The 19,900-nt window shown below is 33.0% G+C and overlaps 4 protein-coding genes across 5 annotated transcripts; 2 read left to right on the forward strand and 2 right to left on the reverse strand.

The window, feature by feature from the left end:
- The first annotated feature begins 201 nt into the window (after positions 1–201).
- LOC123210563 (putative HVA22-like protein g) lies at positions 202–2,843 on the forward strand. 2 transcript variants are annotated; one of them, XM_044629014.1, is made up of 7 exons: positions 202–422; positions 522–577; positions 677–775; positions 1,150–1,206; positions 1,279–1,342; positions 1,446–1,649; positions 1,826–2,843. In XM_044629014.1, the coding sequence occupies exons 2-7, from the start codon at positions 546–548 to the stop codon at positions 2,072–2,074; spliced, it is 705 nt and encodes a 234-aa protein (XP_044484949.1). In that variant the 5' UTR covers positions 202–422; positions 522–545; the 3' UTR covers positions 2,075–2,843. The 2 variants fall into 2 exon arrangements, with proteins under 2 accessions (XP_044484949.1, XP_044484941.1); XM_044629006.1 differs by having other exon boundaries at positions 203–412.
- A 5,967-nt stretch (positions 2,844–8,810) lies between these two features.
- Positions 8,811–9,967, reverse strand: LOC123223516 (transcription termination factor MTEF1, chloroplastic). Its single transcript, XM_044646690.1, has one exon. The coding sequence runs from the start codon at positions 9,823–9,825 to the stop codon at positions 8,830–8,832; it is 996 nt and encodes a 331-aa protein (XP_044502625.1). The 5' UTR covers positions 9,826–9,967; the 3' UTR covers positions 8,811–8,829.
- A 135-nt stretch (positions 9,968–10,102) lies between these two features.
- Positions 10,103–13,806, forward strand: LOC123223522 (2-Cys peroxiredoxin BAS1, chloroplastic). Its single transcript, XM_044646703.1, has 7 exons — positions 10,103–10,447; positions 11,078–11,152; positions 11,338–11,419; positions 11,511–11,590; positions 12,529–12,654; positions 13,292–13,405; positions 13,492–13,806. Exons 1-7 carry the CDS (start codon positions 10,238–10,240, stop codon positions 13,606–13,608), a joined length of 804 nt encoding a protein of 267 aa, XP_044502638.1. The 5' UTR covers positions 10,103–10,237; the 3' UTR covers positions 13,609–13,806.
- A 3,034-nt stretch (positions 13,807–16,840) lies between these two features.
- LOC123194135 (cytokinin riboside 5'-monophosphate phosphoribohydrolase LOG7-like) lies at positions 16,841–19,863 on the reverse strand. The gene is made up of 7 exons (XM_044607305.1): positions 19,692–19,863; positions 18,904–19,001; positions 18,358–18,388; positions 17,852–17,951; positions 17,659–17,729; positions 17,244–17,387; positions 16,841–17,142 (listed from the first exon to the last, which is right to left on the reverse strand). The coding sequence occupies exons 1-7, from the start codon at positions 19,824–19,826 to the stop codon at positions 17,038–17,040; spliced, it is 684 nt and encodes a 227-aa protein (XP_044463240.1). The 5' UTR covers positions 19,827–19,863; the 3' UTR covers positions 16,841–17,037.
- Positions 19,864–19,900: the final 37 nt, after the last annotated feature.

The raw sequence follows: 19,900 nt of genomic DNA on the forward strand, positions 1-19,900 counted from the left end.
AAATCGACCTTCACGTTTAACATAAAATCTACCATAAATTTCTTTAAAACAAAAAAGGAAACTTACGGCATCATTATTTTGCCGCTAAATGTGAGAGTGTGAAATGACGAAAGTAGCCTTGGAACCTGGTTAAGAAACGGTATACTCGGTTGGAGAATCCCAAAAGAAATCCCTCCGCAAAATTGCGTGTAAAATAACAAAGAAGCGTCCTGCGCAAGAGATCCCCTCTTCATTTTTTTTTCTCTTTTTTAATCTTTCTTCTCTCTTTCATTTTTTAATCTGAAACTTCACCTAAATATTCAGAGAAATACATACGCGCACATTCTCAAACTTTTTCCTCTTTTCTCAAGTTTTATTTCTCTTTTCTGTTTACTATTTCCCAGAATCCATCATCCTTCTTCTTCTCTCCGAGGTTTATTCAAGTTGAACAGCCCCATCTCTTCTAAGGATTTTCTTTTAATCCAAAATGGTATTCATTTCTTCAAGATTTTGATCTCTGTCTTTTTCATAATTTGTTTCAGGGTTTTCTTTCCGGGTGCTGAAAGATGCTGGGAGAATTCATCACCAGACTTCTTATGTATGTAATTCGTCTTCTTTTCTTTTTCTTTTTGATTTTGTGATGATATTGTTTGTTTTTTGTTTATAATTTTCTCTACTTGATTTCGGTGGGTTTCAGATTGATTCTTGGATATGCATATCCAGCTTTTGAATGTTATAAAGTCATTGAGCAAAATCGGGTGGAGATTGAACAACTTAGATTCTGGTGTCAATATTGGTAAGGAATTAGAAACCAAGTTTATTATGAACTCTTTATCTTTTAATTTCATTGTTGTTTTTGTTTTTGGATGAAATTTTTACCATTAAAAAGTTCTCCGAATTAGAAGACTTGGTCACTAGTCTTTCCTTCAATAAGAAGAGTTTGAAGCCGTCAATGCTAGTTGGGTTGGAATAAATTTTTTTTTTTTTGAGGTCAAACGAATTGATTTGTATGGGTATTTTTGTTATTTAATATATGCACAACCCCTCCGGTTTCCCCAAAATAAATAAACAAATATAGAATTTATGAACATGAAGAAATCTGCTCATCGTGGCCTCAATATCTAAGAAATGATTTGATTATCTTAGCAAGATTTTGTACCAAATTTGCAGGATTCTGGTGGCGATGCTGACAGTTTGTGAGAGAATTGCAGACGTTTTATTCACATGGTATGCAAAATCTTAAGCATACATTCATCAAGTTTTATCATAATCTTGTGCTAATTTTAATTCTGATCAAAGGTTGCCCATATATGGAGAGTTGAAGCTAGCATTTTTTATCTACTTGTGGTATCCGAAAACAAAGGTAAATATGAACAGAATCAAACTGATAAATTGGATAGCCTGTATAAACATCAAAGATTGTATTTAATGTAATAGGTGAATTTGTTTTGTTTTGGTGAATTCAGGGAACTGGGTATGTGTATGAAACCTTGCTGCGGCCGGTTGTGTCAAAGCACGAGTTGGACATCGATCGAAAGTTTCTGGAACTGAGAGCAAGGGTGTGGGACTTGGCTATTTACTATTGGCATAATTGCACAGAATTAGGCTCTGAAAAATTCTTTGAAATGCTTCAATTCTTGGCCGGTCAATCTGCAAGGTTAACCAATCAGGTAATCTAATCTCCTATCAATTTAACATTACTTACAAGTCTTGACTATCCCCATTCCAACAAAACAAAACAATAAATTTTGTGCCCAAAAGAAAAACAAATCTTGCACTCTTCAATTCATTATGTTAAAAGTTTTGGTGTACACACAACACAAAGTCTAACTGAAAACAACTGCAGAAATCCAATCGGGATGCATCGGCCCAGGATTCGGCCAAGCCCAACAAATGGTCATTTTCACGAACAATCAACCGGACAGAACCCGAGGCAATGAAGCCCAGTTTGGCTCAGCTCCACACTCGCACCCCAAGGGAGCCCGTTATTCCTGAAGACCAGCCTTACCTAGATTCCCCCACCGGCCCCGCCTCATCCAACGACAGCCAGCCCCGAGGTCTCTTCCGGTTCCGCCGTCATACTCCCCACAATTGAAATCGTTACCCAATTGTACAAAACATCAAAGAAAAAAAAACCCACAAAAAGAAATTAGAACTATTATAAAAATTCTTTCTTTCTTTGATTGAAATATTTTTTGTTTATGTAAATTTTTGTTGTCTTTTGAGAAAAACTAATATAGTACCGAGAAATTGGTGAATGGAACGACATAAGGGCTTGATGATATGAGAATTGATGAAGCGTAAACAGGAGGAGAGATAAGTGAAGAGATGGTGGGGGAAGTGCGGGGCTGAGGAGCCAGGGGAGTAGGACATGGGCTCTAGGTAGGCCCCGTCGGCCTGTTTGAAAACGCAGTTACTAATGGAGTTGGCGGCGGTGGGAGAGTTGAGGGATGAGGAGTAAGGGATGAGGTCTTTGAGGGAAGTGTAGGATAAAGAGGAAGGTTTGAGGGAGGCCAGCTCGATGGATGAGGGTGAAACAAAGCCATTTTGTGGGAGAGTGAGTTTTGTTTGGATGGTCGAAAGGGGGTTTCTGCGACGGAGCTGTGGTGGTTGGAGCATCGACAGCGGCTCTGGTTCAGGAAGATTCATGGGTTGCGTAAGTGTTTGAGACTCAAGATTATAAGTGAATGATATTGAAAATTTTCATTGTATGATGTGTGAGGGAGGCTGGTCAATATGAGAGTCTTTTTTTTTCTTATTTTAAAATTGAGAAATCTCGTCTAAGTTATTTTACTGTATCAATTATATATTCAATGTTCCATCTTACTATTAATAAATTAGATAAATCAAAAATTTAATTTTAATTTCTTTACTTTTCATACATAATAATATTATTATTATTATTATTTCATTTGTGAGACTCGTCAAAGAAAATTTCAACAAAAAGGAATGAAAAAATCTGGGATAGTTTTTAATCCAAAAATTTATTAAAAATAATCTAATTTTATTATATTTAAACAATATTAATGAACTTCTTGTATGATATCTTTAGAATTACATTTTTTTCCTCAAATTTTATTTAAAATTTTTGTTAAAAATTAAAAAAAAAAGGATAACAAATTAATCGTTCACTTTAGCCCTATCACTTCTCCTGTGGCTCTACCCAAAAGTTTTTAAAATTTTAGTTTTAGATTTTTCAAACAAAAACAAAATACCGGACTGAAATATTTTTTAATTGGAATTAAAATGAATTTATTATTAAATTTCTTTGATTTTTAATAAAATTTTTCTTAATGCTATCACAATCATGTAAAATCCCATCGACCAAATATGCACGTTATTATCCTCGTATGCGGTACATTTTTATAAAATTTTTTTTTTTACAGCTTTTGAGTTTTAATACATGAAAGCCAATGAGAGGGAGCCACGTAGAGAATTGAGATAGAAGCAAATAATGGAAATTGGAAGAATGTCCACTAGGATGAATAATCTAACGAATGATATTGGTCAATTTTGAGGGGCCCTAGTTTTAGTTATTAAAGACTTCACATTATTTATCATTTTCTTTAGGAAAGTAGGAGAGTCTTTTTCAACCGCCATAACGTATTATTTGTTATTTTATTATTAGACATTTGTTATATTTAAAAGGCTCCTTTAATTTATTGGCTTGATTTTCTCCCATAAACTTAACTTAACTAGTATACGTAATTTTGAAACTTATGTAAGATAAATTATAATAGTGACAATTACAATCTAAGAAAACTTAGATAGATTGTTATGATTTTTCAAAAAATAAAAATAAAAATAAGTGAAAAAATATATGAGGCACAAAGTTTTTAACGTGATTTGACTTGATGATTATAATGTTTATATCTACGATTTTGTTACTAATGTGAGTTTAGTACAAGATAATAACAATGTAATGATATTTTGATATGTAGCTTGTATGTTTGTATATGCCTCTTTAGCCTTGTGTCATCTTTTGTGTGCCTTTTGTCTTTTTTTCTCCCGGTTACATATATACATGATTCTTTGAAAGGAAAATATATTCAAACTTTACTAAATTAGGATTTTCCTAGATTATATTTGTAATTTGAATTTAAATAAGAAAGAATCCTATATTCATTTGTGGTTTTTTTTTTTCGGGAGGAAGTTAATTTCTTGTTGGATCATTTGTAGAAAATCTTGGATAAATTCCTTTTTTTTTTTTGCGGGGTGGGTGCGGGTGAATTGTAACTATGGCCATGACTTGGAGAGACTTTTGTACTTTGTAGAGTACCAAGTAAGGTTGTTTAATCGTTAGTTATTAGTAGAGACACCTATACCTTGAGCACGATTATAATGGATTGCAAATTATTGAATAGAAGACATTCATTTAACAAAGAAGTTATTGTTTAAGGTCGTTATGTGAGTGGTTTTTATCTTCCACTTTGATGCTTGTATAAGGTAGATTGTCCTTATTGAGAATTGGTTTTTCAACCTACAAGCTAGAATTCTTACCCAACTCACGAGCTAGAATTCTTACTTAGTTGTTGATAACTAATTGCTAAATATAATCATATTCGTGGGCTAACGTTAGAGAGGACTTTTTGATTGTATAACAATTGCCCCCTAATTCTTCAAGTACGACGATGACTTCAAGAACTTTGAAAATCTTCTACCACATGGAGATCTTATCATATCTTTAGATTATGCAAACTAACATTATCATGACTCCAAATTCTTTTGAGTAGTGTATTTATCTTATCATTTTACTTTTCTTATGGAATACAATCGGATGTGCACTGTTTGTATCTTAGAATGGTTGGCAGGTTCCATAGATAATCATCGAACGAATATGATGAATTATCCTTTACTCTTTTACTTTTTGGCTATAAAATGAGAGGGAGAAGCATCTAAACTGTATATCTCACATAAAGTCTTCTTCCTTTTCTTCTCTTGTAAATGCTTACCATGTTCTATTTAGAGTTTTTTTTTTTTAAAAGAGGAAAGTTGAGGCCTTTTTCCAAGTCTAATGTAAAATAAAAATGCGGAGTCTAAATCTTTTATGGAAAAGGAGAAGGTAGAAAGTGATTTTCACAATGGTTTTTCAAATTTGTTGACATGTAACTTATGTTCATTTGTTGTTACTTGATGTTATTATGTGCTTTCCTTAGTTGGACGAAGGTGTACTAAGCATTTACTAAGTTATGTATTAATGATTAATAGTATTAGACCAAACAATAAGTAAATCCTACTATAGCCACAAATTCAAATGGTCATTGAAGACTTATTAGAGATATCAGCTCTTGTACTTGAGAGAAATGAATCTTTTGTTGATCCATCATAGTCTTCATACTTTTATTTGTTAGAAAGATCACATATACCATTATTTGTTAGAAACATACATAGATATTAGAGTAACTATCCATATAAATTTCTTTTGATGGGTTAGTTTAGTGTATATGTCTACACAACGTGCACTTATGCGTTGTACCAAATGATCTTCGAACAATTTTGAAATCTGAGATCTATCATCACTTTTTAGTAAAATCTTTCAATACTATGATAATCATAACCATATTATTTGTACTATTGGTCAAAATAATATCACAACTATAGATGGTTCCAGAATGACCACATCATGTGAACATAGGGTTCTCACAATTAGTTGATATGTATCCATCTCTTCATCACGGTTGTACCATCTTAAGAACATTTATCTTAACATACACATGCAATTACTTATAGATAAGGAATGTGACAAGCAATTGTATTTATGACTTAATTATGAACTTATACCGTTAAAAGATTAACTCTACAACACCAACTCTAACTATTTCTGCTTTAGCCTAGTTCGATTGCCGTAGTCAATTATAAATTTCAGAAATGTTTTATAAAATGCTTTCACAAGATTTAAAGATGTATTCTATTTGATTAAGTTAATACACATGCTTATTAATTAATTTTAGAAGTGACATCTCTCTCTGGATGTGCACTCTCTTTGGAGAGAAACCATCTTAATATGAGCATCACAACATTAGGGGCAGCTAATATTTTCTACATCTGTTTTGCAATTACATTAAATAATGTACAAATATAATGAAAAGTATTCGATTACATTTAATAATATAGCTTTCTAGATAGAAAAGGAAGCTTGAAAAAAATTGTTGGTTTAGAATGGTTTCTAGCTTCTTGCTATTTTAAAGCTCAAGTTATCACTAAAAGTCATCATGATGTGATCGTAAAAATACAATTGACATTGGCTAATCAACATACAAAAAATTTCAACATAACTTGTTTTGAAAAGTTTTAGAGTTGGGAAGAGTCTTGATTTAATGAAAGTTTTAGCGCAATTTGTCTTAATGCGAGAGGTACTCAAAGTGAGTGCAAGTGAGGAGTTCTAGTTTAGATTAAATTTGGTTGGTGTCCCATTCAGCTTGTGTTAGCACCTAGCACAATATTAATTAACCTCCTATTTTGCCTATAAAATATATCGTCCTCCCTCTTGGCATCATTTCGTCTACCATAATTTCATTAGACCCATGAAGAAACACCTACCACAAAATATCTTTAACCCATTTTTGTGAAACAATAAAATTATATATACATTTATTTATATACAAATATATACACATATGAATATATTATTATGTGATTGGGTGATTTTATATTAATGATAAAATGACATTTAATTATATGATAATAAATCTTTATATATATATATTTATGTATAAAAAATATATATACATAACATTGTTATTTGAAAACCCATTCGTAGAAGGATTTGCCTAATAGGCATGATCACACTTAACCGGGCAAATCAAGTCTACCAACGGGTTTTCTGCAATTTCCTTGTGCAATACTATTTTATCCACTAAAAATCACACCATAATCCTTCATAGATCAAAACTAGGTCAACATTGAAGTAATTTTCCTTAAAAAACACAATATTCAACCATAGACCATAAAACGCAGACTACAATAAATATTTAAAAGTCACAATCAAACTATAGTATAATATAATTATTTACACTTAATACTAAGCTTCTAACTTATTTAAAATAAATTTTAGTTTGAATGATGATGATTTTTTTTTTTTTTAAAAAGAATTTCTCAATCTTTGTAATATTTTTGGGTTAATATGATTATGTTTAAAGTAATACTATGTATATTTATTTAAGTACACATATTTATATGTATTATTATATGATTGAGTATTATTTTATTCTTATTTCAAAATAACCTACTTATATAGTTATACATATAAATGTGTATAATTTATATACTCAAAATCGGTACATATAGTTTTATTATCATGCATATTGCAAAAACTCTTATATACAAGCTTGAACTCATTCAAGTGTAATTTAATAATTATATTTTTATAATACCTAGAATACTGATTAAAATCATATAAACCCCTTTAAATTGGTTGGTTTAATTAATATCTGTGATACTCTTAGATAAATTCTACATCGACAAAACATCAAAGATATGTTGAGTTTGTCTATACTCTGTTTGTACATCTCACATTAGTTAGAGATAAAAAGATTTGACTAATTATATAATTTATAAGTTCCTCAAATTGTTAAGACGCGTTTTAAGTTATAAACCCTAGAAACAAAATCATGATAAACTGTGTGTTCAAAATAAACAATATTTTGATAATGGGTTGGACTATTAGAGTAGATATGTTATAAATGATATCAAAGAGGCTCTGATGGGGCAAACCTCAATAAAGAGGTTAAGTCTTATAAAGGGGGTGTATACGATATCGTTAAACAAATCTCACATCGACAAAACACAATAGAAATGATGGGTTTGTTTGAGAGATGTGCTAAGACACTGAGTCTCATAAAAGAGATGTATGTGAGAACCTTAGATAATTTCCATATCAGCGAAAGATGTGCAAAGATGTTTTATCCCGTACAAGAGGTGTATATGATACTCTTATGTAAATCTTATATCAACGAAACACAAGAGAGATTAAATCTATTTGAGAGATGTTAGATCTGTCTATATAAAATTATAATATAAATAAATAATATCTTGATAATAGAATAGCCTATTAGTAAAAAGGGTTATATTATCCTTTTTTTTATTTTGTAAGTTGAAATTAGTAAAAAAGAATAATGCACCAATATCTCGACCAGATATCATTACCACGTCACCTCTAATCTGCTGCCATAAAAATATCTCATTGTGAGTATGGAAGTGCAAGAGGTTTTCTAGATTAATATTGCAGAATTGACTGTCCGTCTACTGCCAAACAGATTTGTAAAGAGAAGATTGCATGGAAGGTTTCATCAGATTCAGAATCAGCCGAGGCTCTTTAACAGTGTGAACTAAGACTGGAAAGAGGAGGACATTCTGACACTCCACGCAAAGCTTTTCAATGATTTTTCTAATTTCATTGGTTGTTGGTTTCTACTGTTAAATGTCACTTATTCGGCTTCCAGTTGTGCGATAGACCATGCTGTCTGAATGACTCCACATAATCTTTTGCTTCGAAAGTGTATGTAAGCAAAACAGGAGTTCGTTCAGAGATCTCCATAGATATGCTTCTTGAGTTACCTAAATTGTAGAAATGGCTCTCCAACATCTACGGCCAGCTAACAAAACTAAGGCAATCTCCCCCATAAGAGCCACTGAGTGCAACCCAAGAGTCCACAAAATACTAGCCTGAAAAATCAGTCGGAGGTGGTAGATGTCCCGAATTCAAAGCAAAAGAGTAACCTCAGCAGACAGGATGGTCTATTGCAACAAAGACCAATCTTTAATAAAGAAAAAAATTTCATCGTAGAATTAATAAAAAATCTCTAAACAGAACAGCTCCATAACACAAAATATAAGAACAATAAATATGCTTTATATTGAATCGATATCACATTTTACGGAGGACAAAGGCGAAGTTTTTAATGGCAAAGAAGCCTTACAACACACCTCCAATCTGTGGCGAAACTGTTCCTCACTCCTTCTTAATAATACATTCAGCGGAAAACAAACCCCTTTCTCCACACAAGCTTGGTGCCTCGGCTTTATCCTATTTTCCAAACTAAATGAAAAATACTGTGGAAAATCTTTCAATTCTTTCAAATCCCTCCCCATTTCCACCACAAAGTAATTCAATTTCGGCTCGTAATTTTCCTTAACACTGTAATTAAACAGCTGCGGGAAACGGCGGAACATAGCCGTCGTTTCGCGCCGTGAGAAGCCAATATTTTGGAAGTAATCGAAACGAGGAAGGAATTTCTCTTCGACGCTACAGGAAAGCAAGTAAGTGTGTTTGTTTACCTCGGCGATTCCAATGCTTTGGAGGAAGTATAGGGTGGGACGCAGGCGGGATTTGACGCTGCAGACGAGCAATCTGGGCCGTCGGTTGATGACTCTTCTTAAGTCAGAGCCGTTAACTTTAGCTTCGCGGAGGAGAAACGTGAAAATTGGGAGAATATCGGAGGCCTTGGTAGTTAAAATTTGGGGGCAGATGGAGATGATTCGGCGGAACTCGGAATTTGTGAGGTTGATAGAGGTGAGTAAATCAACGGTTGATTTGATGTCGGGTAGAGAGGTTGTGATGATGGGAGAATGACTGTTTATTAGTTGGAAAAAATCGAGGCCAATGGAGTCAAGGTAGAGCATTTTTTCTTGGAAATCAGAGTGGGAGTCGTGGGTTGTAGAAGGAGGTGCGGCTATAGATGGAATTTGCGAGATTTTGGGGGGTATGAGTGGAAGAGGGGTGATTGTTTTGGAAGAAAATGAGGGAAAATGGAGGTTTCCGGGGCGGGAAAGGGAGCGAAAATCATGGTGGGGGGAGGGGAAAAGGTGTTTAGGGTGGGAAAATGGAGAAGAAAGCGTTTCCTGCATTGCATCTAGGCTACTTCATGATTAATGGTGGAGAAATTTTTTTTGGTTTGCTTGGTTAGGAGGGAATATAAGGAAAGAGAGGAGAAAAGGATAAGAGCTGTGCTATTTGAAAGTCTCAGAGTTGAAGAATTTTCTAGCTAAACTGTTGTTTGTGCTTTTGGGAAAGAGATGAAGGCAAGCCCAGCTCTTATGGGCTATGGGCATTTTATTTGAGAATTAATTAAGTGGGCTTCATTTGTCCTCGAAGATATAACCTAGATTTCCGGTGACGCTCAATGTGTGGAGCCGGTAACCCCGATAAAACCTTGAAATCCAACAACCATTCATCCATGAACCACGGAGCCTAAACCCCTTTTACTTATCCTCTTGCTCATCCAACGCTCACTCATCTCCCATCTCACTCTCTGCTTCAATGGCTTGCTCTGCTGCCACCACCACTACCGCCTCTTTCATGTCCTCAAACCCCCCCAGACCATGCCTCCCCCCTTCTTCTTCACAAACCCTAACCATCCCTCGCTCCTTTTCCGGCCTCCGTAATCCCCTCCGCTCATCCCGGGTTTCAAAATCCGTCTCTTTCTCCCGTGGGTCCCATTCCAGAAAGTCCTTCGTTGTCAGAGCAAACGTAAGTCTCTTTCTTTCCGGGTTTTTTTTTTTTCCCTTTGGTTAGTATTATTTCACTTTTGTTTTTTTTTTTTTTAAATTCTTGGTGCAAAGTTTCAATTTTTAGAGTCGTGGAATCTTTAAATTGTAAACTTTTGTTTCCGTCCTCCATTGTCTAAGAAAGCGGGTTTCTGTTTCTTTCTGTTTTTTTTTTTTTTGTTTCTTTGGTTAATGTGATTTCATTTTTGTTTTTGACTCTTTGGTCTGTTGAATGAATTGGATCGACAGTGTAAAGTTTCAGTTTTTAGAGTTGTAAGTCTCTAAATTGTAAATTTTTGTTTATGTAGTTTAGGTTGGTTGAAGTCCATATGAATTAGGCATTTAGTTTTAATCGTTTAATACCCTCTTGTATGCTTCTATAATGCTTGAAATGGGTAAATTTATTGCATTTCTAATATCACACGGTTTCAAGAAATGCTGTATCCAGTGCATATATGTAATCTAAATAGTTAATATGGGTAATGTGTGTGAAGATGAATGTTCAATGTAATTGTGATCTTCCAGGGGGAGGAGATGTCTAATTCAGGATAAGATTGTAAAGTTACTGGTATGGCATTGATTTGATTATGTTGCTTCTTATTTCCATCTGCAGGTGGATGTGCCATTGGTTGGAAATAAGGCACCTGATTTTGAAGCAGAGGCTGTTTTTGATCAGGAGTTCATCAAGGTTAGAAGATTTTTTATTTTTCGGTAAATAGGTTAGAAGAATATTGTGATAGCTAACTGTTGTTCTTAATTGTTTTGGACTTCTATGCGAAAATTGATATCCTGTGGTGAATTGGATTTATGTGGTTAACACATATCACTTACTGTGTATGATTGTCCTTTCCAACTGATGCACCATCACTTCAGGTCAAACTTTCAGAATACATTGGGAAGAAATATGTAATTCTATTTTTCTACCCATTGGACTTCACATTTGTTTGTCCTACAGGTTAGTTTAAAAGTTTGAACTGATTAAAGCTGGAGTTTAGATGACGGTGGAAGTTAAAATGTTCTTATCTTCATCTATTTATTCCTTGCAGAGATCACTGCCTTCAGTGACCGTTATGCAGAGTTCGAGAAGCTAAACACAGAGATATTAGGAGTCTCAACTGACAGTGTGGTAAGTTACTTGCAGAAGATTCCAAAGACTTCATGCTGCTAGCCTGCAATTATATGGTACTAGATTGAAAGTTCAGTGTGCATGTAGTTTTCTCTAGCTGTATCATTTATCATGAGTTACCTCTGAAAATTCCTATCAGTTCTATTTATATCTCTCCCTTATGTTGTGAGTTTTTTCATTTGTTTGCCTATTATAAGATAATAACATTTGCTGGTGATGTCTGGCCATTGCTAAATCATTGCCTTAGCTTGGAAATGGTATTGCTTTGTTTCTCTGACACAAAATGGAGATATGAGCTTTAATGCTTTTTATTTTTTTCCAGTATGGGTAATTGTGATAACTTATTTTGTTATTATCAATTGAAGTGGACTAGTTATTGCTTGCAGATGTATAGAGACGTATATAGTATGACGAAAAGTCATTTAGCATTCGACTGTTTTTGTGCAATAATGTTGTTTCTTAAGGTTTAAAAAAAAGACTACAACATAAGGTCTATCGAGTGATTGATGATGCTAGTATGTTTCCGTAAGCATAACTACATGTTTTGTGTGTGTATGGTAGTGTTTGTTCATAGTTGAGCTTGTACTTAGTGATGCAGAGTAGCTTAAAGTGCCAAGGGAGAATGCTAGAAATAGCAAAAGAGAGAAATTATATTTAACATGCTTGAAAAGAAATCTGGTTTACCTTACATCACCAAAAATCAAATCTAACTGTAATTTTTTTTTTCATCAGAGCAAGTAATTGGTGACTGCAAGTTACAAGCTTAATTTTTATATTAGTCCAGATTATTAACAGCTTTCATATTTTGGGAGTTATTATTTCGGAATTTGAATTTGAAATTGAAATGTTTACTTGAAGTGTTTATCTCTTGCATGATAACCATTGGTTCTGAAATATGAATTACTTTTAAATCATGATCAACCCCTGATATTTTACAGTTCTCACATCTGGCATGGGTCCAAACTGACAGAAAGTCTGGTGGTCTTGGTGATTTGAAATATCCATTGATTTCTGATATCACCAAGTCAATTTCAAAGTCTTTTGGAGTTCTCATCCCTGATCAGGTACGTGATGACCCGAATCTTCAGTGAGACATTTCCCTAAAATGTAGTTAGTGTCTATCCAAATGATGGATTTTGCCTATGTCTGGCTGTCTTGTGGATCACTTTTGAATTTTTTTCTATGTTTGTTTATAAATCTTCTTCTGACAAGGGAGTCAATGTATTCAAGGAAAGTTATGGTCTGAAGAATCTAATTCAAGATTGTTAGCAAACACTGATCAACGTGTTCCAAGTTAAAATTAATTTTCAAAAACCATATTTGCCAGAGAGTCATTGGATGTAATGAGCTTGCACGGCAAGGTTGATGTTTTGGAGGGCTCTCTTTTCAAAATCATGTTCTCAAGAGCTAGAGTACAAAATGGTTATAAAAAAGTTGGTTATTTATGGAAAGGATGTATGGTTCACTTTTTTGGATTTACTAAGAGCCCACCAGTGCTAGGATCTGTCACTTGTAAAGCAATTTCTCAGCAATATGGGAAAGGTTTTCATGTCAAACTTATCATAGACAGGGTGTGTGTTTGTGTTTCAAATTCTTTGTACAAAATGTTTAATTTAACATTTTCTCGTTGTAGCAGTTTCCCTTGGTATTTATAATGACGTGGATAGTATAAACGCTTGCATAATTTTAATTTGAATACAGGGGATTGCATTGCGAGGACTGTTCGTTATTGACAAGGAAGGGATCATCCAGCACTCCACCATCAACAATCTTGCCATTGGCCGAAGTGTTGATGAGACAATGAGAACACTCCAGGTAAAATTCCTGATATATTCTTGACTTTTTAAGCATGCTCAAAAAATTATTGTTTCTTTGTGCTAATACTTTGTTGCTCTCTTCAGGCCTTGCAGTATGTGCAAGAAAATCCCGACGAAGTGTGCCCAGCTGGGTGGAAGCCTGGTGAGAAGTCAATGAAGCCAGACCCAAAACTCAGCAAGGAATACTTTGCTGCAATATAGAGGGGTTGGCATCAATCTCCCAGATGCATATCTATGTTGATTAGGGAAGTGTAGCCGAGTTTTGTTTTAATGTAATATCATTTTACCAATTCTGAGTTTTGCGGAGCAATCTCTGAGAATAAATGCATTGGATTATAATGCAACTTATCCCTTGTTTATCTTTTAGAATGAATACACAATCTCTCTTGTTAATGCCCACTCATGACTTGTATGTTTGTATTTGCATGGATGAGCTATGTTATTTTGAGCATTGTTGTAAATAGCTTGTTATATTGTATATAATGAATGGTTTTGGGAAGTAAATGGATTTGGGTAAATTGAAATGTTAGATCAAGGAGGTTATGAAATGAAAATATCTACCATAACCCATCAATTTGGATTAGCATTTTCAAGTGATATTAGATGTATTTATAAACCCATAATCTCTTTCGTACTTTGACTACGTAAAATTTTCTTAAAGATGGTTACATTTATCTTATATGTCACTAGCGAATGCCACGAAAATCTACTACGTTTATAGATTTCAATCTGGAAAAACTTGGTGAGAGTCAGGGGAAAAGCCTCTTTAACACAAAATTTTCTTTTTAAAACATCAAATGAACAATTTTATCTATAATTAGATTCAATATTAAATTATGTGAATTTGATCTGATATATATTTTTCTGTGGTCATAAATAAAACATAAGAAATCTAGGTCCTAGCTAATTTGTGGGATGCAATCTTACAGTTTGATTATCTTGTGACAAAATGCGAGCATAGATTGATTGACCAAATTATTAATTAACCTGAAAAGAGCTTCAGAGTATGATATAAGATCTAACTAATCAAATAAAAAATTATAAATTGATGATCAATATCCTATCATGAGTCGCGCATGGATTGATACAATATAATTGTTGATCAATCCATAACCTATAAATTGACTAATAATACTACTTCGTTTATAAATTTTGTTGGCTTTATTGCAACATTATTTCTTTCCCACTTCTTAACATGTTAAAACTACATTAATTTCCATATAATTTTAAAGGCCAAAAGACTTATTCCTACCCAAGGTTTTCCCCACTTCTAACTCCCACTAACATAGTTTTAAAAACTTAAATACCTATTTGCCATTAACCTTCTGTTAAAATTCTCTATTATTTATAAGGGTAAAACTATTATTTTATCATTAATATTAAAATGAATAAAATTATATCTCATTTCTCCTTTAATTTAAAAAACTATCAATTTTTTCTCACCCAAAAGTTTGAAAAAGTTACATTTTTTCCATACTAGAGTTTACTTTCTTTCCCTTCTTCGATGATTGGTCTCCAACAATTGGACTCTAGCCAAGACCATCTTCATCTCATCTTTCTCCTTTTGCCGTTGTTGACAAAGCCCAATGACAACGAAGAAGCCTCGATTGATGACGAATCGAAGACGAAGAACCCCAACCAACTTTTGCAGATCTATCAATATTTTTCATCGAATTGGCTCTAGATGAAGCTTATGTTGTGTGATTCAACAAAAGTCGAAGCCAATTCTCATCGTTTGGAGTTGATTCAATGAAAACTTTTCATCTTTAATTCGTCGTGTTGGGGCTTCTTTGTTTGTCATCAGCAAAAGGAGAATAATAGGATGAAGACGATCTTGGCCGCAACCTGGTCGCTGAAGAAGTAAAAGTAAGAAAATAAACCCTAACAGGGTGAAAGTGTAACTTTCCAAAGTTTTGGGTGAGGAAAAATTCTTAATTTTTTAAACTAAGAAAGAAAAATAAGACATAATTTTATTTATTTTAATATTAATAATAAAATAATGATTTTATCTTTATAATTAATATAAAATTTTAATAAAAATTAGATGACAAATGTGTATTTCAATTTTTAAAATTTTATGAGTAAAAGTTTGAAAATTGACTAAACCTTAGGCAAACTAAGTGTTTTGGCCTAATATTAAATTGCGAAATGCGGCTTATTAAAGGAGACCAAAACTCAACTATTATTACTAAGCACGCAATTTATAAAATCATTAATTAAATTACCTAAATGATTGAATGCTTATAATTGAAATTAGGATACTTGATCCGCCAAAGTATCAATGGTTCAAACTGCTCTAAAATTAGGGTATTTCCCATTTTATCGAACTTTTGTACCATAAACAATGTTATTTCTAATTATTGCCCTTCTAAGATGTAAAATATATCTTTTCTCATCATCCTTAAAGTGTATGAGATAAATATATATACTTTGATTAGGGTTAGATTCTATGATTATAATTCTAACAAATATAAAGTAGATCAATAAAACTATGTGTACCTATTTTTGGTATACAATTTATGTACACAGATGAGGTGTTATCATATGATTGGATGTTTCTTTATCATCTGATGACACATATTTTAAAATCATCTAATTATATGATGACACATCACTGTGTACATGAATTGTGTATAAAAAATAGGTACACATAACATTGCTCAAAATAGATTTATGATGAATCAAATCTAAATAAAGACTAGTTCAAATTTAGCATGATTCTAGAATATGTAACTAGATATCTTGTTTGGTTTGTTCAAATACTAAACAGTATCGTCGAAAAAGAAGAATAAAGTTGCATAAAAATAAGATGAGTTGTCGAAGATGAAAAAGAAGAAAAAGAATTGCTATTGAAGAAGAAAAAATAAAGGCAGGGTCCCCTTCTCCCATGAATTTATGCATAACATTTTGGCAGCCCAATCTGTAAAAGCATTCTGTAGATTGGGAAGGAGGATTTTGCTTAAGGATCAACAATCAATTCTTTCTATATCAATTTTCAGTAACAAAATAACGTAAAGAGATTTGTTTATATCCTTAATATACGAATTACAATGTTTTATAATCTGTTGTGTTTGAATTGAAATCGGGTAAAATAATTAAATTTTATAATTATGTAATTGAGAAATTTTCAAACAGTAAGAATATACTAGAAGAATTAACATTCTACAAATTCATTATTTAATCTTATAAGGGGAATTTTCTATTATTATGTCTCCCACTTAATGCAATGATTAAATCTAATAATTCAATATTTTAACTCTACAAATATTATAATCTGATCCTTTAATATCTATCTAATTACCTAAAATAACCCACGCCATGCGAGAATTAAATCTACTACTCGATATTATAACTCTACTATACACTATCCCAATACTATAATCTAACCCCCTCAATGTATGTAATTATATGTACAATTGAGAAGCATTGAAAGTATCATCAACAAAAGGGAGCACTAATAATAATTCATTCTCTTAAAATCTTTTTAACACTTTTGTATTGTGTTTGAGACTGTATGCTGCCTCAATTTAAAAAGGAACAAGAAGTTACTGTGCTAACCATCTACGGTATAAAGACCGTATATACCTGTATAATAAATACGCAAAAAAAGATATCATTTCGATGTGTCAATCAAATGACATATGACGTGGCAACACTGGATTGATCAGGAACATAAGCAAGCCTTTCCTCCCACACCAACTTTGAAGTTATTTCATCATATTCAGGAACATACTCCTAATACATGACAAAGACAAACAAGATTTAATAAATGTCTAAAGTTTGATTTGAATTATAGTTGTTAAACAATTATAGTTTAGTTAGGTGTATATATTTACCTCGAGCTGTCTAAATAATTGTTTTGCAGTTGGGGCAGATACGAGAATGCGACGTGCGGTCGGTGAGATGAAGCCTTCATCGACGGCTTTATCCACGAAAGACAATAGGGAATTGTAGAAGCCATCAACATTCAAAAGACCAACCTGCAATAATTCTCCAACACAAACGGAGATTCTGTTAATCAAGTCTTCCAAATCATTTAACGTGATCATTTTTGGATTATCAAATCTTCGACTATCTTTCCATGTGAATCCGTTTGATATTGCACATGCATGGAATCTAATATTTCTATTTATACATCACAATCAATAAGATTTATTATCTGAAACTGGTCAAGTAAAGCTTTCTTTGATTATTAGTGTACTCATAAACCAAGGCAAATTGAACATAAAGAAAGAAGGCGGTGTTGCATACAGGTTTATCGTGGATTCCCAGCTGTGCCCATGTTATGACTTCCAGCAATTCTTCGAGGGTGCCATACCCGCCTGTAAATAAAAAATTAGTAAAATTATGTATATATATTTTTAAGTATATAAATAATTATGTCGATAGTATACAGCATCATCATGTGACAAAGGAAACTGTCAAACCAAGGGGGTGCTAATACCGGGTAGGGCGATGAATGCATCGGCTTGTCGGGCCATCTCGGCTTTTCTCTGATGCATGTCAGAGACAGCTCTAACTTCTCCAACTGTCTCCCCAGTTATCTATAATAATGGAAAACCGTGAAATTTGTCATCGATAAGAAGAGACTTTTATAATTATCGTAACGTAGAACAATGCTTTGGGGGTAAAATTTCTAAACCATTTTACACATTTTTCAGAACATTGATTAATTAAATAAGCACATGCTCACAAATAACTAACTACTGACATGGTCGAGTTATTGTTTTAAGAATCCGAATGGATTAAATATGGAACATATTAATAATGGTTTAATTTACATTTCTTTCGTACAATCAAGCACAATAAAGATACAAGGTCCCATGACTGAAGGCTTTAAAGAATAGATTAATTCAGCAGGAACGTATTACTTCATACAGAAAATTACACGCACAAAAATATAAAACATAATAGATTAATTAGCTTTAAAGAATTCTTAATATAAATTACCTCTCTAGGCATTAGAGATCTGGGAATAATTCTGCAGAACAACACAACATGAAGAAGACGAAAAATTAGCACCATTATTTGGTCAAAGGCTTCTAGGCTATTGAATCAACTGGGACAATATATATCAAACCAAAAGAACTCAATGATTTAGGCCTTAACGGGCAAAATGTCACTTTATAAAGTTTCTTTTTTGGATTGAAAGGAAAAAGGAGGCGCTCCTAAAAATTTCGAAAACTTTATATCAAACTAGCTTTTTCAATGTCTTCTCTTTATAACAGAAAAATCCCAGAGTGGACTGACAAATTCAAGGACAAAAAACTTTACTATCTATCAAAAACTCTCCACCAATTGTGAAGATTCAATCTTTTTTTAACTATTAAATCCATGTTATAGTAAAGGTTCACATAACCAAATTTTTATTTTCATTTTCCTGAAGAAGCGTTATTTCTGAGAACCCACTTCATAGAAAATAGAAAAAACTTGCATGGAAAACTTCAAATAAAAAAAAAAAGAAAATAATAAGAGTAATAATGTTGAGAAACAAACCCTAGAACATGGCGCCCGCCATCATGAACAGCTTGAGAAACGAGACCCATCAAACCCACGCTCCCTCCTCCATATACCAAATCAATGTTTCTCTCCACCTTCATTGAAAACCAACACACCTTTTACAAATCCCGATTATAATAACCCATTTATTTAACATTTTTACATTGAAACCATAAATAAAAACCACGGAGGTTTGGTAATGGATGCTTATGGAAGTGAACAATACAAAGAACACTCTCAAAAGAGTCATGATAACTAGATAGCACATTTACTTCTTCTCTAGAGAATAGCAAGAGAGAGAAGAGAGAGAGAGAAAAATGTTTCATATTTTTTGTTTTTGTTTTCTTTGTTTTAAAATAAAATTACAAACTTAAGATCATGCAAAAAGGCTGCTCAACTGACAGCCAGGTTACAGCTAGCTTCATTCATTCATGCCAAACATAAACCCTAAATCTTCTCTTCTAGCTACTATTTTCTCCATTAACAATCATAACCCCACGTTCATAACCTTTAATTCTTTCATTTTAATAAACACAACCACAAACCAAACAAAGCCACATGAGAACAACAACATTCAATGCACTTAATCAAATCATTTCATGTCATGAACAGAAAATTCTTGCTCAATCATGAGCAAGATTCATACTGAATGAGCTTTCCAGGGAAATGCATGACAAAAACTAAGTAAATGGGATTCAAAATCAAAGCTTTAACAAATGAAAACATTAATTTCATGTAAAACAATTTACGAAAACAGAACAAATTAAGAGTTTTTGAGTTATTACCAGTTCTTTGCCCAAGGCAACTGCGGCTTCTTGGTAGCTAGTTTTGTTTCCAGAACTGCTGCCACAGAAAACACAGATTCTTCGGAATCTTGATTTTGCCACTTCCATATCTCTCTTTTGGCTTTGTTTTTGCATCTCTTTTCTTGGAAAAATATGATCTCCGGGAAGAAGGGAAGAGGGTTGAGAATGAGAACAAAATGAGTATTTGT

Source organism: Mangifera indica, chromosome 1, assembly GCF_011075055.1.
Source record: "Mangifera indica cultivar Alphonso chromosome 1, CATAS_Mindica_2.1, whole genome shotgun sequence".
Classification (NCBI taxonomy): Eukaryota; Viridiplantae; Streptophyta; class Magnoliopsida; order Sapindales; family Anacardiaceae; genus Mangifera; species Mangifera indica.